The sequence below is a fragment of the Corvus kubaryi genome, unplaced genomic scaffold, assembly GCF_017639235.1.
Source record: "Corvus kubaryi isolate FWS band 111438036 unplaced genomic scaffold, C.kubaryi_AGA036_p1.0 37334, whole genome shotgun sequence".
In the NCBI taxonomy this organism is placed as follows: domain Eukaryota; kingdom Metazoa; phylum Chordata; class Aves; order Passeriformes; family Corvidae; genus Corvus; species Corvus kubaryi.
The window spans coordinates 696467-719791 of NW_024581108.1; the positions used below are offsets into that span (position 1 = coordinate 696467).

Sequence of the window (23325 nt, forward strand, 5' to 3'; positions counted from 1 at the left end):
AAACTCCCATTTTCAGATAGCCAGCCTACAAAATGTGGGACACCTGAAGGACAAGCTGAAAAAAGTGGTATTTTGTCAGTAAGACCCCAGAAAAACAGATAAGCAAGAAGACAGAGCCACCAGACAGAAAACCCCCCAGATAAATGGAACTGGGTGCCATCAGCCCAACACTGTGCCCCTGCTGCCCACACAGCCCCAGCACTGCTCAGCCTGCCCCGCGCCTTTTGCAAAAGCTTTGGCATCTGGCTGTCCGTAAATATTTGAGGTGGGAAGCCAGGAATTACAGAACCTCTCTCCTGGGCAACCAAGGTTTGACCATCTTAAAAAAAAACCCTACAAAAACAAACACCAAACCTCAAACAGAGCAGCAACGAGATGCCTGCCGGTTTCACAGAGACACGCAAGACAACCCGGGTGCATCCTCTCCCTCTGAGGGCCAACAACCCCAGGAGAAAAAAACCGGGGACCAGCTGGATTCTTTCTGCCAGGAGGCAGGATTCCATCCAGGATAAAAGTATTGAGGAACAAAACTATGAGTTGTCATAGGGTTTGCTGTGACAGAGAGAACTGCTAGTTTCCCTCACCTTTCCCCTTCTGAAGTCTCAAACCAATACACAGAAATTCAAATTTCTCATGAAAACACATTTACACAAAAAACAAAATTAAGCTGGGTTGACCCCAGTATTTTCCCCTAGTAAAATCCAAATATTTTCTCCCTGCTCTAAATATTTCCCTCACTCCTGAGGTGCTTGATTGAATTGCAGGTGAAGGCACACTCCTCCAGCCCAAGCCCCATGCCTTCTTCATGTTTGCATCTGCAGAGGGCACAAGCCAGAGACAAGAGAGCACAAAGAGACAAAGAACATTCTGAGAAAAAAAATACCCAGGGAAATTCTCATTCCCACCTCCCTCCACCTTGGCTGCAGCCTCCTCTTCCTCAGAGATGCTCCAGCACTGAGTGCTGAGTACCCCCCTGGCTGCACACCACGGGGCTCGGCAGAAGTGGGGAACTGTGAATCCAGACTCAAACCTCTGAGCCAGAAGGAGAACCTGCACCCTTGTGAGCAGGAGACCAGCCCTAGACCCCCAAAGTCCCCCTTCTCCTGCTCCAAGGCAGAGGGGGCTTTGGGGTCCCCCCTGCCCCATCCTGGGGTGAGCATGCAGTATCAGAATCAGAAACTGCTGCGGGTTTGGGTACACTGAGGCCACCCCACTGCTGCCAGTGGGAATGGGGGCAGACAGCAGAGATCAGTTTTCCCGTAGCACATGCAGCCACCGGCAAATCCTGCCTACATGCTGGGTAGCCGTCAGCAGAGCTCACACCCAGGACCACCATCCGCTCTGAAATCAGCTGCGGGTGGCCACACCATCAGGTTCAGACCCTGCTGGAAGGCTCCCCGAGGAAGCATCGAGCAAGAAACCAAACTGTGGGCTCTCTGAAATCCCCAGCTCGGCAAATCCCTCCCTGTGCCTGGCAACTGTGAGCAGGTGAAGAACTGGCGAGGCGAGGGCTGGCGAGCCGGGGCAGGAGAGGACCCCAGCTGTCTCTCCAGCTGGTGGAGACAAAATTCTCATCAAAACGAAACAAACCCCTCTTTCTTCCCCAGTCAGTTTCTTTTTGGTGCCTTCATCAGGACTGCAAAAATCTGAAGCAATTCCCACAGCTTTAAGAGCCCCATCAGGGGCTGATCAGGGAGCACCAGCTCGTAGGGTGGGGAAAAGAAGAAAAAAAAAATCACAGTATGTCCAAAAAAGGATGGCAGAAACCATAAGAGTTCCAAGGATGCTCAAGTTATGGCTCTGATGGCACTGACCTGCAGTCTCCAGGATCCCACTGCCAACAGGGAGGAGAAAGGGTGATCCCAAAGCCACCCCTGTCCCCACCATGAAGGGAGAGATGACAAGTTTCTTTGACTGCCTCAGTCCCAATCTGCTATACGTCACTCACTTCCAGGCCTTTCTACAAAACATTAATTGTAAGACAAATCTAATTAAAGGCAGAGAAAAGGGGCAAGATGCCAAATCTCTCCTTCATTCCTTCAGAAAGGGGGAGCCCCGTAAGTGAGAGGACAGGGCTTGGTGGAGATGGAGGCAAGGCTGATTTTGCTTGCCTGGCATTTCCGGCATGGATCCCACAGTGGCCTCTGTAACGCCCCACTCGCTGCACCCCACTGCTTCCCTGCCTTCCCACCCCTGCTGGCACAAAAATTGACTTAATAACAAAAAACAAAGGAGCAGTGCCTGGTCCCAGGCCAGTGGTACCAACCATGGCATCCCTGGTGGGGAGGAGGCCAGATTCAGCTGCCCCACAGCCCCACTCATCCCAGCCTACAAGGAGTCAGCACTACTCCTCCAGGAGCTGTGGGTGAGGACAGCGAGGTGCTTTGTACAGGAGATGAGGTGCTAGGTAGGGATGGAGAGCAGGCAAGAAGCCTGGGAAGTACTAGAGGGAAAGATTGCGGGATGGGAAAAGAGAGACCTTGTGCCACAGAGCTGGTGTATGCTCTGCTACCCCATCCAGGCCAGCCTGACTGCTCCAGTGCCTGGCCAGCCAGAGAAACCCAAGTTAGCATTGTCCTCTCCTCAGGATGCCCTACAAGAAGGGAAACAGGCCTCCAGAGGACCTGTTGAACTGCAGCTGGGCTGACGCATGGCTCTCTGGAGGGACAGCTCTCTCCCACCAGCCACAAAAAGCACAAAAAGTCCTACTTCTCCAAGCAAGAGAAGGCAAAGGACTGCAAATCACCAGGACAAACCCACCAGACCACAGGAACTCTCCAGCTGGTGGGACAAGGCTGTGCTGAAGCGTCCAGCATCACCTTCATTTGATCCATTTGGGATTATTCCTGTCACAGCTCTTCCAGGCTGGGGAAGCAGCGCCAGGGCTCACAGCGCTATCACATTCATTACCCACGTTAAGCAAGATAAACAGCCACCATGCCCCGAACCTCTTTCCCCTCTCTTCTCTACAGCAGCAGCTGCCAGAGGAGCCTCCAGCAGGCAAGAGGAGGCTGCGCTGCCCCAGGCCTGCAGATCCATCCGTGGCCTGGCAGGACCACATTGCCAGGAATACAGGCTCACCCCCCATGCGAAGATGCTGGGTGTGATTTTAAAACCCAACACCGATGAGTTCCTTTGCATGTGTGTTCTTTTGTGTGCACACTGGGAGGGTGGAAGGATTTTTATTTTTTTTCCTTTGCAACCAGATGCAACTTCACATTTGGACTCACAAAGGAGGAGGTGGAAGCACCCACACAAGCCCCTGACTCTGGGAGCACGGGATTTCGGAGGCAGGCAAGGAGAGCTCTGCGATGACGGCACGGAAGCTGGCAACAGCACAGAGCCATCGAGCCGTGCGAAGACAGGGCAAGCATCACACAACTGCCTGCCTCGGCCAGGGAGCCCGGCACAACGGTGGCGGCTTGGGGGCTGCAGCCACCCCTCCACTGCCAGCGCCCACATGCCAGGCCTGCTCCAAGATGTGCTGGCCATCTGCTCCTGCCAGCCGGGGCTGGGGCCGGGGCTCTGCGCCGTGGCTGGGGATGTGCCAAGCTGTCCCGCCGTTGCCACGCTCCCCAGCTGCGCCCCCCGTCATGACCACACCGCTGTTAGTGCTCCTGGCCCCCAGAACCTGCAGTGGGGAGCTTCCCGTGCCTCCAGGTCCTCCCTGGGGCTTGACTCTGCTTGGCCCATGCAAACCTACTGTGAAACACTGCTAGGCAAAAGAGGGCTCAACAATTCCCGTCCTCATGCAAATTTTAAGCCTCCAGAGTAGCCCTACTCTTCCCATTGCTTCCAGCACTCCTCCCCATTTATCACCAGATTTGGTGATCGCCCCCTCCCCCCCCCCCTCGCAATGTGCGACCACAAAAACCCATCCCCCTGACCACCACCACAGGGGCTCCACAGCTGGGCCATGTCCCCAGGGCCATTTTGCAGTCAGGGAGCTGGCCAGGGCAAAGACTGAACCTTGTCATAGTTGAGACTTATCAGGTTTGGACAAGAGCCGGGGGCTGCCGCGGGATTCGGGGTGTTCTGTAATGAACGTCCTCTGCTCCAAATAGACGCCGTCCCAGGGGCACGGGCTTGAGCCGTCCCTCTCCAGAAGTCCTCCCCATCAGTGCTGGAGAAACTGCTCCAAGAACGACCCCCAGCTCCTCGAGTTCCCAGACAGCATCACTATCCAAACCACCCATGGGCTCTGAGCTGCAGCACCCCAAAGAGATGCCGAGACCTGACCTGGCATCCTCGGTCTTTAATCCATCCCTTTCCAAGTCCTCTCCCAAGTTCTTCCTCTTTATGAAAGACAAAGAAATGTAAAGCATGTGTTTTAACAAATTATTCCTCGATTTCTAGAGTCCAGCGAGTCAGATGCTCGCTTAAATCTGTCCGTAACACTTTCCATGGGTGTATTTACAACTGAAGGCATAACTACCATCTCACGCTCCATCATTAACCCTCTGCGGCCTTGTTACAAACAGAGCTCAAACAGAGAGCACAGAGACATGTCGGAAAATTCTGCACCTACTCATCCCTGGGAAAACACCCCAACACTCACCATCTGGAAGAAAAATCCCTTCTTTGAATTAAAAAAAAAAAAAAACAAAACCAAACACAACCCTAGAACACCAATGCTATGACAGCGGCAGGTTGGATCCACCACTTCTCTGACACCCCCAGCATTCCACATGCAGACACCCCAGCCGTCCCACCCGGCGAGCTCCGCACTGCCGACAGAGAGGCCTCCGGAGCCCGGCTACGCCGCTGCCACCAGGAGGATCGGCTGCTTCCCACCGCAAGGAGTGTCAGTCACTTGTGATAATTAACCAGCTCAAGATAATGAGCTCAGTCTGAAAGCAGCAGCAGCTCTTCCTCCACTTATTTCACTCTCAAATCCCTACTATCGGCATGGCGGCCAAGGCAGACACAGTGCTCCTGCACCCAGGAAAATGCTCAGTCCAAAGACATTTGGTATTTGGGAAAAGAAAGAAGGATTTTTGTTAAATAAAGAGTATAACATAAAGCTTGGCAGAGCCCAAAGGGAACAGTTCTTTGGGACTCTGCGCTGCATCCTTGCCATCACCAAGTAAGGAGTCACACCACCAGCACAGCAGAGATTCCTGCCAGGGGGATGAAAGGAGAAGAGACACACACCTGCAGCCCTGTGCTAAAATAATTAATATTAAATGCAAGGAGACAATAACATGATGGCAAGAGGCAGGCGGATGCAGGAGGGGAAGAGGCCAGCAGCGACTCAGGGCTAAAACCATCACACCTCAGGGAAACCGCCCATCGCAGAGCCTGCTTCCCAGCTCAGGCAAAAGTCACCAACCCACACACAGCCAGGATATAACCAGGATAAATGGTGCTATCACTGGACCCTAGGAAAAATTTGTGACATTTTTTTCCCACAATCATCCTTGTCCATCCCAACAGTAAGATAGATGGGCACAGCAAGAAGCCAACTGCGGCAGCGATTTCTTTCACAGCCAACAGACATCAGAGGAGGGTTTCAGGTTGGAGCCACTTCAAGAGCTTGCAAGCTGCACTCAAGAGCAAAATCCACATGTGCCGCAAGCTGGAAAGGCATTTCTGGGTAATATTCACCCCAATTTGCCCTTGATGGTCCAAACAAAAATACCAATAAAGCCAAAAATGAGAATTAAATTGTTTTGGAAATGTATGGGAACCAGTAGGCAAATTTCTACAGACAAACAAGCAGCGCACCCAGTCTCGACAAATTTTTGCCTACAGCTCTCTCCTTTCCACTCTCACAGCAGCTAATTCTTCCGCTCTTTCGTAAACATTTGAAAACAAGGTCACGCGCACAAATTCTGCTTTCAATTTGCCTTGTATCCATAGCGATTAAACTCAGACCCACAATACAGGACTTAACGGAGGAAAAAAAAAACCCAAAAAACCAAAAAATCCCAAAACCCCAACTTTAAAAAGGCCTGGAGCTGGGCTAGCCCCCGGCACGCTTGCCAGCTTGCCGAAGGCCAGGGACGAAAGCATCATGATCACTGTTTTCTCCTATAATAGCGGCAGCGGAATTAAACTGCAGGGCTCCAACAGCCGTGCTATCGCCATAGTGAGGGATCTGGCCCCCCACCTACACCATCCTCAAGAAACAACCAGCCCAGAAGCAACAAAAATTTAATGGCTCCAAAACTCAGCCAGGCAGTGGGATCCAGAAAAGACAGCAAGAGCGGGATGAGCAGGAAAAAATGAAAGCAGCTGCAGGAGAGGAAAGACTCAGCAGCCTTCTCCCCATTCCCACTGGAATGGTTTTTCTTTTAAAAGAGAAAAATAATTTTCCCATTGTCTTTCCCCCCAACTCCACACTTGCCAAAGGGAAAGCATCAGGGAGCTTTAAACACCTACATACAAATTTCCTCACCATCACAGACCTAGATGCAGGCAAAGCCTCTCTGTGACAGTCAACACTATGAATTCAGCAGGGCCTTCCCTGCTTCCTGCTGAGTGCCTCAGTTTCCCCACCAACCAGGGGGGAGAGCAATAGCATTTCCCTGCCTGTGAGGATATCAGGAAAATAGCCTTGTCCAGGACCAGGTCACAGAGGATATGACTTTCCTCCTGCAGATGCTCCGTAGGAAAATAAAGCCAGAGCAGATGGGAAAATACTTGGCCCTGTCCCGGCACAGACCTGGGGTTACCGTGGGTCTCCCAGGCTCCCAACAAAACATCCCCAATTCCCAAGGCCCAACCTGAGCACAACGAAATACCTCTAAAAAGGGGAGAACTAGGGTGCAACGAGACTGCAGGGGAGAAGCGTAACTCGCCATGCAGCACAGTAAGGGCTGACACCTCTTGGGACATACATGGCAGGGGAAGTGGGGAGCAGCAGCACGACATCGGTCCCCACAAGCTTTTGCACGGCACTGGGGCTTTATGGGCAGTGAGAACAGAGCGAGGGGGGCTCCCCGAGGGGCGAAGCCACACTTACTTCTCGTAGTCCAGCTTGCAGTAGAGCTTCTTGTCGCGGTAGAAGCAGGTGGTCTGCAGGGGCTCCTTGCAGGACGCACACTGGACGCACTGCTCATGCCACAGGCTGTCGTTCAGGCGCAGCAAAAACCGGTCCAAAATCACTCGCTGACACCCTTCGCACACCGACTTGGGGGTCGCGGCTCTGCCTGCGGGGAAGGAGCCGGGGGCTGGGGTGGGCGGAGGGAAAGACAGCCGGGGAGACGGGCCAGGCGAGGGACGGACGGAGGGTCCCGCGGTTCTCGCTTCCCCCGCACAGGCTCGTGGTTCGCGGGGGGACGGGGGTGTGCGGGGAGCTGCTGCGGAATCCGGGAGGGACCTGTGCCTTAGGGCAGCTCCGGGGGGGGCACATCTCCCCCAGTTTCGTTCCTCTTGGAAAGGCGGCAGCGGAGCCGCAGCTCAGAGAGAGGGCGACTGTTTGAAACCGATATTAAAACGAAGATAAAACGAAAAAGTTAATTATTTATTGTTCGATACGAAGGAAAGCTCTTCATTACAAGGGGGTTAAGGGGGGACACAATTTAATGCAGTTGCGGAACGAACCGGGAGCAGGGAAGGCGGGCGCCGGGGGCACACCCCGGGCGAAGGCAGCGGCGCGGCGCCGGGCAGGGCTGCGAGCAGGAACGATTTGGGAAAGCTGCCCCAGGGCCTCCCGAACCCCCGTGCCCCATCGCTCGGGCCCGCCCGGCCGTGCCCCGCCCTACGGGGTCCCCAGGAGGGCAAGCGGGGTGCCCCGACTTACCCAGCAAGGAGGAGAAGGGGGTCGCGGGGTCCAGGGCGCTCTGCAAACTCTCCTCCATCTTCAGCCCGTCCAGCATGGTGGGGAGCCGGGCTGGGCGAGGGGCCGCGCCGCCCGCCTGCCAACACAGCCCGGACACACCGCGCTCAGCCCGGCCGCCGGCCCCGCCGCCGCCGGCCCCGCCACCCCCGGCCGGGGCTTCCCCGCCCCGCCCGCCCGCTCCCCGGCGCCGCGCTCCCTCCTCCCTCCGAACGGGAGAACCCCTCGGGCCCCCCGTTCCGGCTGCGCAGCCGCTGCCCCGACCGGGCTCGCAACAGCCCCCGGCCCCGACGTGGGGAGGCGACGGAACCCGGGGCCCCCGCAGCCGCGGACGGGAGGATGCGGGACGGGAGGATGCGGGGCTGCCGTCGGCGGGGCTCAGCCGCTTACCTGGGGCGGCCCGGGCGGTGCCTTCCTGCGAGGAGCCGGCGGGAGAGGCGTCCGCACCCACTGCTCCTAGGGGGTCTTGCAGCGGCTCCTGCCTCCCCAGCTGTCCCGTCCCCCCCCGCCTCCCCACCGCCGGCGCTGCCCGGGGTGCGGAGCGAGCCGCGGCGCCCTGGACGGCTCCGGAGAGGAGCGCACCAACCTGCGGGGAAGCGCCCGTCCGACTGCTGCCAAGGAACATTTCCTGGAGCTGATACCTCCCTGCCCGACCCCCACCCCCTGCCCTCCCCTCTCCACCCCACTCGAAATAAGTTTCCTCCCCGCTCTCCTGCCTGGCTGCAGGCACCGGCCCCGCCACGCCTCGAGGGGCCGGCGGCCCTTCCCGGCTCCGGGGTGCACGGCACGGCCCGGCCCGGCCGCCCCGGTTCTGCTACGCTCCCTGGCTTTTTTTCCTTCTTTTCTTAGAAAGCCAAAAAGAAGAAAAGAAAAGAAAAGGGAAAACAACAACAACAACAACAAAAAGGTAGAGGGTGGTGCCCCACCACAGCGTCTCTCCCAGTAATGAAACTGGCTGGAAATCAAGTCCCCCTTCCAGGAGAAGCCCAGGCCGGGAGGTTCTGGGGAAAGCCGGTCTCCTGCCCAGGGCGGGCCCCGGAGGGGATGCGCTCCCCCGCGCTGCGCATTGCCCCGGTCGCCTCGCTCCCGCTGCTCCGGAGTGTTTAAAGAAAATGAGTGCTGGGAGGAGGAAAACAAAAAAGAAATAACAACAACAAAAAAATCCCAAAACCAAAGCCGGGGAGCTGCCGCGGAGGGCTCGTCGCCAGTGATCCGTGGCGCCGAGCGGGGCTCGGTCCGCTCCGGGTGCCGGTTCCGCGGGGCCGCAGGGGGAGGCGACCCCGGGGAAGCGGAGCTCCGGCTCCGCCAAACCGCATCGGTTTCGGGGAGGGGAAAGCAGCGGAGGAACGATCCCGCCCGGCCGGGGAAGATGAAACTTGCAGCCTTCCCGCAGCCCCGGCGCTCTCCCTTCCTTCCTGCTTGGGGGTTTCGCTGTTTTTCGGGGAGTTTCACGGCCCCGCAGGTCGGCGTGTACCGCAGCGGGGCTGGGGCCGCGTACCTGCCGCTGCCGGAGCAGCCTGGACAGGGGGCTGCGGCTTCCCCGGCACGAGGGAGGGCTGGGTCCCCCGTCTCCGGCCGGCGAGCAGGGAAACGGCCGCAGAGCTGTGAGGGACCCGCTATGGGATCGTGGAGGATGGGAGGCTTTTAGGGGCCTCACCTCCTGTGTTCACCGCTGACCTTGGCACCAGGGACAGATGCGCTCCCAGCCTCTCTGTGGGGCATCCTCGTCACAAAGTGCTCCCCACACCTAGATGACGTGGGTGATGCAGGGACCGAGGTCGTGTCATCTGGGAATTCGTAGGAAGGAGAGAGGCCACAGGTTAGCAGAGGCAGCTCACCGCCCTGCCAAAATCCCATGGGAGAAGGAAACACGGTCCTGCGACCGCCCTATTGTATCCCAGTATAACTACACCAGGAGCTCGGGCATGAACGCCTTGGTACCATCACAAGGCTCAGTGTGAAACAGCTCTGACCGCTCACATCCAGGATGGCTGCGCTGCAGCAGGGAGGCACTGGGTTCTGACACCTTTGTCTTTGGCTCTCCTGAAGGTCTCTGAGCAGCTCCAGCCAAGTGTCTGAGCAGCCAGAACTACTGGAGCCACCTTGCCAAGACACCAGCTCAGCAAGGACTGCAGCATGACCAGGGGCTCCAAGCACTGCATGCCGTTCCTCCTGCCTGTGCAAACCAGCCCAGCTTCCCCACCCTGTCCATCCCACTCACAGAGCTGGGCAAGGAAGATTTTCCTTACACAGCCAGGGCGTGGCAGCCCCATGGGGTGGGAATACCATCCACTAGTACTGCTAAAAACTGTGTCCCTGTGCAGGGCACTTTGCTTACAGACTCAGACCGCCCACCCGATTTGCTCTGCTCAGAGGTGCAGGAGCAGCTGGGACGGAAATCATTCCTTCCTGGATGATGCCACCCCATGGTGTTCCTCCTCCTCCTCTTTTCCATACGAGAAGGGTCTGGAGAGTGTCTTAACTTGCAGCTCTCGTGCACAATTCCCAGCTTGGTCTATGATGATCAGGTTTGGGGACTGGGAGGCTGCAGCAGGGTGTTGCTGCTCATGATTTATACATTCACCAGCTCTCACAGAGGTCAGAGGTACTGGAGCCCACCTGGCCTCATGCAAAGGATGGTCACCAGGTGAACCAGTAAAATATGCAAGAAATACACTCCAAACCCCCTCACTCCCAAAGCACACCTTCACCATGGGCAGTGGCCCTACAAAACATGGGGGAGTATTTCAGGCAGCTCACTACAGCCTCCAAGGCCTAGCTTCCATTACTAGTTCACCCAGAGCTGAATTAGGTGCAGAAGCCTGCAGCATCAGCAGCTGAAGAGAATTAAACCAGAGGAAAAGCAGGTCTAGGCTTTCTCCTTCTCCTTGTAGCTGTAGGGTCTGCAGGCAGCCAGGTGTTGCAAAAACTGGGTGGTGTTGGAGAACTGCATTGAATAGAAGCTGCCAACTGAATTAACAAGGCCACAACATTGGCAGAGGGGCTTCACATCTTCCCCAGCTGTCTCCCTGCTGGGGCTGCCCAGCTGTCATGTTTTGTGCAGTTCCCCACTGCTCACTGCTGGAAGGGGATCAGCAGCACTCGGCTCCCAGGTAGCCACAGCCACAGCAACTGCCATGGCTCCAGACAGCAGCAGCCAGATCCCTCCTCCAGTATCACCTTAACTCTGCCCAGCCAAGCAGATGCAGAACCACACTGGAGCAGGCAGGGCTGGCCCCAGAAGCAGGCAGACAGGAGACCAAGGAAGAAGATGGCTGTGAACCACCTCCCTTGGGACAGGAGTCACTGGGCCAGCATCACCCAGGTGCTTCTAATGCCTGAAGTCAACTTGACCCAGAAGACAAAGCCTTGCCCAGCACAGAGATATCCCTCAATACCACTCACCCCTCAAAGGACCACACCTCCCTCTCCTTCTGCCACAGCAGCCCTTCAGAGGCATCAGCTGCAGCACAGCCAGCTGGGCTGGCCAGCCTGGCAGAGAGGCAAGCCAGAGACCAGCCCACAGCCACAATGCTGTCAGATAGCCCTGGGGTGATAAAATCCTCTCCTTTTACCCCTGAAATCCCCCAGAACAAGCCTGTCTCAGGTAGAGTTAATTGCACAGAGAGTACAGGAAGAGAGGAGAGGGAAATGGAGTGGCAACCACTGGCCTTGCTTAGGTAGAGGTTGGTCTTTGTCCACTCATGCTGATAGACACCCGGGGATTTATCAGGGCTTCTCCATCACGCTTTCCACCACAATGTACCTTGCCATCGTCCCCTGAAAGAGGATACAAACACTGCTTCCCACTGCCATAATCAGCTCTGGGGAGCCCCATGTGCCTCCTCTTCCTCCTCCTCCCCCTTGGGCCCTCTGGTGCTCCAAGAGGTACCAAGTGAGCACAGCCTCCACAGCCTCCCAGCTGGGCCTTTGATGGGACAGCAGAGAGCTGGGAGGGACATATGAGGGGAAGAACAGAGTAATCAGGCATCAAAGGGAACCTCTCAGGGGAGCTCAGGTGAGATGGAGAATGCAGTCCAGGGGCCCAGTCCAGACAAGAGGTCCTTGAGGAAAGGCCCATGTTGGTGGTACTCAGTTGGAGTCACATTGTCTGAAAGGCATGTCAGGTCTACAGGATGTGCCCCCAAATCACTCCATCCATCAGGGAGCCCAGAGTCAAACTGAACATAAACCACCTCAAACTTCTATAGTTTGAGATTTATTTTTTTCTACTCTCAATCCAGAAGTGCTGTTGTTGGACTCAATAGAAACTGAAGCAGCTGCTACAGAACCCAAAACTCCACTGTTTTTTGAAGCCCCCTCCAAAGAGCACTGCAGAGTGAGCAGCTCAGAATTAATACATGCTTTGACACATTTGGCCTGTACACCGGAACGAAGCTTGTCCATGGTGGGGGGCACCTGCTGCTAACTCAGGAAGCTCATGAGATGTGATGCATGGTGGGAAAGAAAATAGCCTTGCACTAGTCATTCCCAGAGCCTGGATTATTTATTAATCCCAGAACTTAATCCGAGGCTATGAGGGGCTTCATAGGGTAACCAATGACTGTTTTCTTTAGCTTATCAATGATTGTGATTTCTACTATTTTATGAAAATTAGGTTTTTGCAGGGCTGAAGACTGGGGAAGCTCCAGCCATGCCAAGCTGCTGTTCTTCTGCAACAACTCACAGAAGGATAACCACACCAAGTGAGCTATTACCAACTGCTATGGGATTTGTTCCTCTGGGTGTCCAGAGACTCACTCCTATACTTTGCAAGGCTTGGGGAAGCAGAGCTCTTGGACAACACCCCTGTATAGAGGTCTACAACATGAATGAGGAATCCGAGGGTTAGGACCAAATCCAGGAGATTAGATCAATCTTCGGGTCCCCAGTGACAGTGATAGAGCTTGGTTGCTCCATGACTTGCACAGAACATTTGTCTGTTAGTGGCACTTTCAAATGAGCAAGTGGTGTCTTATTCACAGAAGCCACCCTGAGTCTCATGGTCTCTCTGCCCTGCCAGACCAAGGGTGGGGGAGTTTGTGGTGGGGTGTGTGTTAAGCATACAAATTTTTCCAAAAACCCAGTAGTCATCTGGAGAAACAGGGCAAAGCCCTCCTCAAACTGCAGCCTGGAGACCTTGTGGCCCAGAACCCAGAGACCACCCTTCCAGACTGCTAAGAGTGAGGGTGTCCAGCAGCCACAAACGGCCACCTTGAGACTTCCTGCCCCGTTTTGGTTATCATATCCCATCACTTCCAATATCAAAGTATCACAGGCAGCGGTCTGGATTTGTTTACAAACAGTGGACCGAGATCAGCATCATTCAGAAAAGAAACCCAACCCAGCCAGCTCTGTTCTTAGAAGTTTACGTCTCTTAGAGGGGAAGCCTGAGCAGCCCAGGCTGGAGGTGACCTCTTGCTCCATCTAACCAGCAGCGTGGTGTGGTACCATCCCAGCACAGCCTGCATGCAGCATCTCAAATTCCAGCAACAGTTTTACAATGAGCAGGTTGTGTATTTTCTGTATTTAAACACTTCTCTTTTAATGGAAAATTACCTTTTCAATTAAAAATAGCTTCTTGGTCAGTGCTTTTCACCTCTTTTGAAATTCTCCATGGATTTTTCTTAGGAGGCAAAGAAAAAATTAAAGTGTTTTCATAAGGTTGCAGTTTTCCCTCTTTTTCTCCACTCTTTTAAATTCACTTTTTCCTTCTCACAGTGAAATACTGGAAAATGAATCATGTCCCCATGTGAGAGCTTTAACAAAATGTTTCATTTTTATCTTTCTTCCTTTCCTGTTGTCAGTCCTCCTCTCCCTCGAACTTCCCCGAGCCGGCAGCGTTGCAATCTGTCACGCGGACAGACGAAGCGCGGCTGCATCTCACCCCACTGTCTGCTGAGAGGGTCAGAAGGGGCAGATCACTTAACACTACACCTGTTTTATGAATAATAATACAGACAGTTTCACTGGGTTCCTGGGAGGACATTTTCCCACCAGGATAAGCGCCGCATATTGAACAAATTAATGTCTTTAGCTCGTTTGACTCTGGTTAGCTCAGTTGCAATGGAAAGCTCCAGTGGTGCCATTGGAGCAGGGGAAAGACCAGGCAGGCCTTTGAGGATGGTTTGTTAGAGTGTCTTGTTCTTTCCTTCCCTGCAAGTTTCTCTCATGGAAGTGTGAGATTATAAATTTGGGGTTTGTTAACCTGTTTCCAGAGCAAAAATATGGAGGGAAAAAAAAAAGAATAGGACCCATGAAGCTTCAGAAAAATGGAAGTTATCGATGAACACACAAGGTCTGGGTCACCCCAAAATACTCCTCCTGGACCAAAATGAAACACTTTGGTTCTTTCCTCAGTGGCTGGACTAGCTCAGGGAAAAAAAAAATACCAACAAAAAACCAAACTACCCAAACAACCAAAACCAAACAACCACCCCCCCCCCACACACACACATTAAAAACTTACTTTTAATATTACTTCAAAAACTTCAAAGAATTCAAAGAGTCCTAGAGTTTCTTTTTAAGATGGTGGAATGAAATGTTTTGATTCAAAGCAGCAAGTTTCGCTAGGTCTTTCCTTAGCAGGAACAAGAAGAAGCAATACATGTCCTCTCAGGACCATGTACATCAGCACAAGCAGTGATGTCCCAGGTGACATTCCTGCCCTGATTTGGGCTGCCCAAGGGTCTCAGGAGGGACTTCAGCCCCATCGACCCTCAGCCCCATCCCAAGCTGGACCTGTGACTGCAGCAAAAGAGGACGCTGCTCTGCCAGCTCCAATCAGTGCCTCACTCATATTATTTTGTTTTGTTGACTTTTATTGAGAATGAAAAAATAATTTAAAGCAATTATCTGTACAGGGGGCAGGGGGATGGTTAGCTGGGTAAGGTATCTGTGACCCCCCCAGACAAGCCAGGGAGGGTTAGAGGGGGTGATTTACAGCTGTACAAAACCACGACAATCCCACCGAGGAGGAGCGGAGGGCAAAGGACATCTCTGGAGCTCTCACAGGCTCAGAGCAGAGGGGCAGGTGGCTGTGCAGGGGCACAGGGGGACAGGGGCTGGCCAGACAGGGGCCAGACCCTCAAGTGACCTGCAGGGGTGTCTCCAGCATCTCCATGAGAAAGGTGTCGATGGGGGTGTCTCCAATCAGCTTGAAGAAGAAGAGGTGCTCCAGGCACTTCAGCCCGATGGACCGCAGTGCCGGCAGACGCAGGAGGAGTTTGGCAAACCTGGGAGAGACCAGATTCAGAGGCATGAGGGAGGCACTGGCTGCCCTCTCCCACTTCTTTCCAAGCCTGCACCAGCCCAAATTCTCCCAAAAAATGCTTTGGGGCATTCTCAGACTTAGATTCCCTCAAGCTTTCAAGATAAACATTTGTTGCCTCGTGTGGAGGGAATATATATCTTTCTAAAACAGAATTTGGCTTTTTTAAAACTTCAAAGAAATAATAAAAAAAGGAAAAATTAAAAAAAAAGAAGATACATCCATATTCTCCCTCCAAGATCTGAACATCTTAACATCTTACAAGACTTACATCTCCATGGTGTCATTTAAATCTGTCTTCAAAAGTCCCCAGGCTCTGAGAGGGTGTGCAGCCCCTCAGCTGCCAGTCACTACCTCCCGTTTGGAGGCACAGCTGGAAGTGGGTGCAGCCGACAGCCTGTTCCCTGTTCCCCCTGCCCACAGACCGCTCACAGCGTCTGCGGTGACAGCGAGAGCCAAAAATAGTAGAAGATGCTGCGGGCGCATCTCTTGGCTGGCGGCAGCGGGGACCGACGCAGCTACCGGCGCTTTGAGAGCTCGGCCAGCAGAGGGTAGGATTGGATTGGAAAGCAAGAAAATTCCATCTCGCCAGCCTCCTAAAGGCTCCGGATTTGGGCACTGTGGCTCAGGCAGAGCCAGCACGGACAGCCCAGCCCAGCCCATCCCAGTCTCCTCTTTCCAGGGTAGGTATGGTGCTGCCTTGCCGGGGATACTCACCGCCCTGGCTGCTCGGGGTACTTCTGCTTCGTGTAGGCTTCCAGTGTGGCATAGACCTTCTCCCTCAGTGATTCCACTTCTGAGGGGCTGGACAAACCCTTGGCATCTGGTCAAGGGCAAAAATACAGGTGGGAAAGAAATCTCTGCAGAGGGGGTCCTTCCACTGCCAGCAGAGTGACTGTGTGCATGGGCAGGAGAGGACTCACGCTCTCTTTAATCATGTATCCAGGGGCTGGGACAAATACTGGTCTACTAGAAGGTGTCCCTGCCCGTTGGAGGGGGCTTGGAATGAGATGATCCTCAGGGTCCCTTCCAACCCAAAGCATGAAATCTGTCGGCAGCCCTGATGCTCACAGTGACCTGCTGTGGCCCAGAGGGAGTACCTGTCACCTGGAACTGTCCCCAGCCTCAGACTTACCTGGGTTAAACAGGACAATGGCTCGCAGGCACCCCAGCTCCGACTTATCCATCTGCATGTCTTTCATTTTGGACACCAGCTCTGTCAAAACCCTGCGTGTGGGGGACATGGGTGAGCAGACAGAGACCAGTTGTTCCACTGAAAAGCATCTCGGACAGGCACTGGGAATACCCGCAATTCTTCTCTGCAGGAAGAGGCATCTTTGAGGCACAGCCATGCCCCACACCACTGTTTTACATGTGCAACACCAGCATCCAGGGACCTGAGTATTAAATTTGCTCCTGTTCTCACTTTGCTCAGCATGCAGCACTCACAATTTACACTCACTTGAGGAAAACCACATGGGTTTTCTCCACTTTTTACTGTGTAGTGCAAAACATGGGCACTGTCCTTACACGTGCCTGTTGTGTAAAGATTGGTGAGGCAGTGTCCTGCCAGGAAGGGAGCAGGCATAGCAGGCACAATATGTGTGTAGTTGTTACACAAGCAAGTTGGGGTTTAAGGTGCTGCCATCTAAAGCTCTTGGTGATCAATATTAGGCCTAGATACAGCTACAGCAAACTCTTGAGAAAGGAGCATTCCTCCCCCTGCACACCCAACCAAAGATCTGCTTCTGCAGCTGCAAATCCCTTTCCACTGTGCTTTTATCCTATTCTTGTTTTTTAAGTCAGTCAAACATCCCCTGCTCATTCTGAGCTACTTCTGCCCCAAATCACAAAGGGTTTGCTCTAGTTGCCCTTAATGTTTCCCATTCAGAGGGGAAGGCAGAGCCAGCCTGGCCACCACTGCTGGGGGATGACAGCAACAGGCCACGTACCTGTCAAAGATGGAGCCCACACCAGCACTGTGGGCACTGCTGCGGTGCACGTGCAGGCCTGTGGCCAGCAGGATCCCGTCCTGGACTGACACGGAGCGATGGGAGAAAGAGGCAATGAGCAGCTCATTCCAGCCTGCAAGCAGAGGAGTGCAGGACACGTGAGGCAGTTCAGCCAAAAATCAGTCCCACATGGAGCAGGAGAACTGATTTCTCCCTGATGGCTTTAGACTAAGCTCACAGGAGAGTTGGTACCTCAGGTACCAACTGCACCCCTTGGCAACACTGCAAGGTGTGGTCTATCCCTTGGAAGTATCTGGAAAATGCTCTCAGGCACACGGTGGGATTCTTGGGGTTGTTCTGGGAAGGGACAGGAATTGGACTTCGATGATGATGCTTGGAGGTTCCTTCCAACTCAGAATATTCTATGATTCTATGACCCTGACCAGCAGCAAGCAAGGAGCAGAAATTGGCTCAAAGGGAAAAAAAAAATTTTTTTTTTAAAAAAGGGGAAAATATCTGGGGTTTCTTCCTCAAAAACATATTCCTAGCAACTACAATCCCTTTACATCATTTTGCACGCTAATGTGCCCCACGTGTAGTAGGATTTGCATCAACCAGATACATTTATTAACTCTCCCCTGGCCCTCCCTGTCTGCATGAAGAGGGGGACAAACAACATATTCTGCTGCCCCATCCACAACCTCTGCCAACCTCTCATCATGTCTCAGAACGAGTCTCCCACCCTGCAACAGCAGGAATGGATTGGCTCAGGATTGCACATTCACCATCCAGCCTGGCTGGCATGGCACACAGCCCAGAGAAGGGACAGGGGCACCAGGAACAGCCACAGGTGGGGGATGCTACCTGCCCGGAGGAGAATGACTTGGTCTTCCAGCGTCAGGTCAGAGAAGTGGGGGATGCGCTTGGCCCACTCGACGAGTGTGAAGAGCTGCTTGTCAGCCGCATGGCAGATGTTTGTGACAGGGTCATTTGTCTAATTAGGAGCAATATCCAAAAGAAAAGAGCAGAGGAAAAGAGCGGAATTTGTCAATGAAAAAACTTTGATAATCACAATCTGCACTGCACACGGTATCAAGTTAATAATACTCAATGCCACAAGTACAATGCTCAAACTGCCAATAATCTCAGCTGTGTGCTGTTGGGAAGAGCAGATATTTGCTACCACTATCCCCTCTACAGCCAGCCAAGTCAGCTGGTTGCTAGACTTTTCTGTTTGCTTGCTGTCCTTTGCAAAGCAAGTCCCTGGTGGTCGGCTGCAGTCCTGCTCCCCAGGGCACATCTGAAAGCCAGGAAGCAGCCCCTGAACGGGCATGAGCAGCAGTTTTATCCAAACCAGTAAAACCACAGCAGTAAACCTGCTGCGTTCAGCTCCACCCCAGTCTTGGTCACAGGGGCAGACAAGAAGTGTCCAGGGCTATGCGCATGTGGAACCTAGCACAGGGCTCAGACTCTCCAGCATCTATTTCCCTATCTACTCATTGAAACTAAAGGAGACTTGGAAAAAATGCTTGGAAAATAATGTATAGGCTGTTTTCCAGTTGTCATTCAGAGGAGCTACAAAAGAAAAACTATTGGTGAGTTTTAGGTGGTGCGATGCAAAATCCCCTTATAAAATGCCCGTTGTTCACATGGCATTTGTCTGTTCAAATCCCAGCTCAAAGCCTCTCATTACTGGCTGCAGGTGATGTCAGTGGCTCTTACCGAGCTCTCTGTGCTCACATCACTGTACGCCTCCGTTTTGGGTTCGACTGCCAGCTCAGCTTCCAGGATCCTCTCCACGGGCATATCCTCGCTGCCACTGCTTGTGGACTCGGCCTCATTCTCACTGCGCTCCCTGCTCCTCTGCCTCTCTTCCTGCACAGCTGTGGGACAGAAACACAGCTCTCTATGTCCACAGCAACAGTCACCTGCTCACAGTGGGTCCCCTTGCCTCTGGGACAAGGGATGAGAAACCCCCTCAGCAGGGGGAGAACAGAAAATAAATGGGTATTTCAGATGTACACCCATTAAAATGGCTGCTCCCATACCAAGAACTCTGAGGTTGCTGCAGACCAGTAGCCTTCAAAGTTGACAAAAAATTGTGATTTCCAAAGTATGAAACTCCAGAACAGAGGGAAGAGGAGTTGATACCTCCAGGTGGCAGCCTGGACTCGGCTGTCACTAGGTGCTGGAGGAGGCAGGAGGGATCCAGCACTCACATACAGGTTTGTTGTGCTCTCAGCATGCTTCCAACAGTTCCAGTGTGCTTTCAACAATCCCACAGCAGTCAGATCATCCAACAGCAGGGCTAGACAGTCCCAAACCCCAAGCTGGATTCACACATGCTGCTTATCTCATTCCTGAGCAAAATCTTACCCAGTCTGGCCCAGTCCTGGCATCACCTCTCCCTCTACCACCTCTCTTCCTAATCCTCCCCACTAGAAAGTTCCTAGCACATCAGTGCCCCAACACCTTCACTCCGTTCTCCCTTCTCTGTATGTTTTCCAACACAGCTACTGACAGAAGGCACAGAATCATGAAATTCTCTCCAAAGCTCAGTTATTAACCCCCAGGGCTGCTCTGTGTAAGACAGGTCGGTGTAGGACATGTATCTTGTATGCCAACCCTTGTGTGCAATAGAAGTCCTGGGTGCACTTTTTTTTGGAGAAGTCCCAAAGGGAAATACGACAATCCTGTTTAAAAAAAGAAATTACCAGCAGGCATTATATTTGTTTGGTTCATTGCTGGGGAGAAATGTCCAAAAACTAATCCCCTCTAGCATCACTCCCCTGTGTGAGTAGGAGCCCAAAGTGCCTTGCATTAGCCTTGCTAATTAGCCCCTGGCTAATTTTAGGGTGTTTTAAGTGGAGGGCCAAATCAGGGGAGGCTCCTCAGCACTAAGACTCATAACCATTTTGCAATGCTCAGTGCTTCCCTGTGTTTCTCCCAGCTGGGAGAATGTGCTTCCCAGCACTGCCCAGCTGCTGGGCAACTGGCAGCACCCAAGGAGATGTATCAGTGGGGTTTCCTGGCTGGTGCTTGTGAGGGAGGGCAGCACAGGACACAAGCGTATGCCAGCCAGCTGGCGAGAACATTTGTGCTCTTTAGAGTAATGGACAGGAAAAGCCATGTAAGTGTTTCTGAAGTCACCAAAATCTTAGTGGAAGAAAGTACATGGCAAGGAAATACCAGTCCCATCACTCAGCTCCTGAACTCAAGCTGCAATCCAGTTTCTGGAGCTCCCAAAAACCCCCTGTGATTGCTGCAGCCAAACTCCCACAGGATCCACCAGGATCCTGGGGTTTAAATTTTCACTCTCTGCAAAGGGAAGCTGTGTTAACACCCTGGTCATCTGAACCACTTTGCACCCGGTTGTAAGGGAGAGCTATGCCTGGGATTAAGTTTTTGATTCCAGCATGGCATTTTGCAGTCCCCTGCTGCCCTAAGAGATTGAGGCAGCACAGCTTTGATGATGCTACAGGGAATAGGATGAGGTTTAGCTCGTGCCCAGTGTTACAGCTGCTTCCCCAGGCTCTGCCCTGCACGGTCTGAGCTCTGGCACAGGGAGCAGTTTGCACGTTCCACAGGGGAACGGCGTGGCCTCCAAAAGGGACAGCTACACTGTCTGCTAGCATTCAACCCTGAAGGCAGCTCAGTTACTTTATCTCAGAAAAAATGAGCTTAAATGCTGTGCTGGTTGTCACTTCCTGACCTTACATCTGTTAGTATAATCTGGGAGACAATCCAGCTCAGCAGTCCTTCCTCCATCAAGGAGGGAGAACCAGCTGCATGGGACAGGGGTGGACAGATAAACAGCCAAGCTGTTGGGCTTGCCCTTCCCTGCAGCAGAGACTTGGTGGCTTTTACAAAGATCTTCACAATCTCCAGAGCTGGGTGGGAGAGAGACAGGGCTGCAGGACCCTCAGCAGCTTTTGGAGGCTTCCCTCAAGTCAGTGCAAAACCCCTTTAAATCCAATTGCCACGGGTTTGATCCTTGCTCCACACTAAATCCTTTAGGTGGTTTGGGCCAGAAACACGGTTCTTTGGGAGTTGCAATGGGTGTGTGGAATATGGAAAAGGCTCCGTGAATTACTTCCATACTGCTCTCTCCCAGAGCACAAAACCCTCGCAGGATGTGAGCTCATCTCCAAAGATGAGGCTAAGAGTGGAAATGACAGAGAACTATAAAATAAGAGATAGAAAGAGATCATTCACCCTTATCTTCCAGTACAAGAATTAGGTGGTGAAAAATGAAGTCAGTAAATCAAAAACAAAAAAAGGAAGCTGCTCTTCACACAGGAGACAAGAAGGCTGCAGGACCCCTCACTGCTGGGTGCTGTCTGCAGCAGAGGTTTTCAGGGGTCCAAGGGGTCCAAGCCATTAAGGGTCACTAACTAGAGGCAAGGTTGGGTCACAATCAGTTAATAGGTTCAATACTCACCAGTGTGTGTGTTTAGGTGAGAAGAAAAAAACATTGTAATAGCTTCCCCATCAGCCTCTTCCCTTATTAGTCTCTCTCCTTATTAGGAAAAAATTTGTCACAGAAGGGGTTGTCAAACATTGGAACAGGCTGCTCAGGGAAGTGGCTGAGTCACCACCCCTGGAGGTATTTAAAGGACAGGTAGATGTGGCACTTAGGGACAGGGTTTAGAGGTGGAATCTGCATCACTGGGCTAACTGTTGGGCTTGATCTTAAAAGTCTTTTCCAACCTAAACTATGATTCTCATTTCCTTTACGTAACAAGGTCCAAAATGTACTGAAGCTGTCAGTGTAGGTTTTTGGAATGCACCAGCCTTGGAGGGTCACCAAGAACCTGATTTATCCTAATGAATGAAGAAAAATTTCTTCAATTCCATTCCTTCCACCAGCCCAGTCCTACCTTCCCTCTTCATCCCCATGGCGAGGCACTTCTGATAGCGGCAGTACTGGCAGCGGTTGCGCTGGCGCTTGTCTATGAGGCAATCCTTGTTATCCCGGCAGGTGTAGATCAGATCCTTCCGGATTGTCCTCTTGAAGAAGCCTTTGCAGCCCTCACAGCTGTACACCCCATAGTGCTTCCCTGGGGAGGCAAGGGAATCAATGGGCAAGCAGGTATTTGCCCTTCCTTCCAGTGTGGAGGAGCTCACACCAAATCCAAAGGTAAAAAACCTGGCTGCAGGGAATCATCTTAGCAGGGCTGAACTGGCTTCAGGGGGTCTTAGCAGGTAATAGTGACCAGCAGCAATCAAACTATAGGACCACTGTTTTCCTGTGATTAGGAGGGACTGCATCCCAGTGGAATGATGTGGAGCATCTTAGCTGCAGTGCAAGTGCAGAACAGCCGCAGGCAGCAAATGGGGTGCACTGATTAGGAGGGGGTCTGTAAGGCACACTGAGGTATGAGAGAAAACCCAGACACAGCCAGAACCCAGCTAACACAAAGCAGAGGTAAACGAAAACACAGAGATTTTGATAGATTTACCTTTGGTAAACAGGGACAAAAGGTAAAATGAGATTATACACACAAGGGAGAAGAGCATGGGGTTTAGGTTTGCTCGCTTTTGGGCACAGTGCAACTAATCTGCAATACAGACGGCCAGACCCAGCCATGAATCCTGCAATGGCAGTATGGCCCCAGCAAGCCCCCACAATGCTCAGTGCTGCACAAGCCTTGCTTCAGGGCACCAGGGGAGTTCTCATTGCACAAAGGCTTCCTCAAGAAAGAAAACCTCCTACCTGAGGACCTGTCCCCACAGATGGCACAGATGTGTTTGGCTAGGGAACCTGGACTTGTAGATGGATAATTCATGCTCCCGATCCCCGGGAGACCCGGCAAGGGCTTGACATCCTCCGAGCTGCTGACATTGTTCAGGACATTGAGCTGCAGAAGCAGAAGCCACAAGACAGGTTAGAGGGGAGACTCGTATCTCAATGACACCATCCCCAAATGGAGCTGACCTTTCCTGTGCTGCTCCCACAAGCTTATCCCCAGCAAGTCCATGGGGCTGTCACGGGCATACAGACATCCTCTGGTGAATCCAGCTGGAGCGGTTTAAGCAGGCACTAAAGCAGATATGGCCTGATGTTGTAACCAAAGCCAGAGCTGGAAAAGGGCAGGCAGCAACCTCAGCTGCTCAGTTACAGCCTCCAAGCGATGAGGCTGGTGGGATCCTGCCTGCTTCATTAGAGGATGCTGATCGCTGGCTGCTGGCAGCCTCAAGCACTAACAGCTTAGTAAAGAAGAGCTTTGCAGCCAGATGATCTGTTGCAATTGAACCTGAACTGCTGCATGGCTAGGGAAGCTGTAAGAGCATTTAAAAAATAAGTCAGATTAGGTGGG

The 23325-nt window shown here is 52.9% G+C and overlaps 2 protein-coding genes across 5 annotated transcripts in view; both read right to left on the reverse strand.

The window, feature by feature from the left end:
* Positions 1 to 8399, reverse strand: part of LMX1A (LIM homeobox transcription factor 1 alpha) — a 43438-nt gene extending 35039 nt beyond the window's left edge. Inside the window, exons 1-3 of the mRNA XM_042029723.1 lie at positions 8174 to 8399; positions 7748 to 7862; positions 6968 to 7154 (exon numbers count right to left, since the gene is read on the reverse strand). Coding sequence (XP_041885657.1) covers positions 6968 to 7154; positions 7748 to 7823 — 263 coding nt within the window. The 5' untranslated portion in view covers positions 7824 to 7862; positions 8174 to 8399. The remainder of the gene's footprint in view (positions 1 to 6967; positions 7155 to 7747; positions 7863 to 8173) is intronic.
* Positions 8400 to 14583: 6184 nt separating this feature from the next.
* The window catches only part of RXRG (retinoid X receptor gamma), a 37006-nt gene continuing 28264 nt past the window's right edge, over positions 14584 to 23325 (reverse strand). For all 4 annotated transcript variants that reach the window (XM_042029724.1, XM_042029726.1, XM_042029725.1 and 1 more), the window contains exons 3-10: positions 22722 to 22866; positions 21886 to 22065; positions 18728 to 18888; positions 17870 to 17999; positions 17006 to 17138; positions 16189 to 16280; positions 15771 to 15876; positions 14584 to 15018 (exon numbers count right to left, since the gene is read on the reverse strand). In XM_042029724.1, the coding sequence (XP_041885658.1) occupies positions 14871 to 15018; positions 15771 to 15876; positions 16189 to 16280; positions 17006 to 17138; positions 17870 to 17999; positions 18728 to 18888; positions 21886 to 22065; positions 22722 to 22866 (1095 nt within the window). In that variant the 3' untranslated portion in view covers positions 14584 to 14870. The remainder of the gene's footprint in view (positions 15019 to 15770; positions 15877 to 16188; positions 16281 to 17005; positions 17139 to 17869; positions 18000 to 18727; positions 18889 to 21885; positions 22066 to 22721; positions 22867 to 23325) is intronic.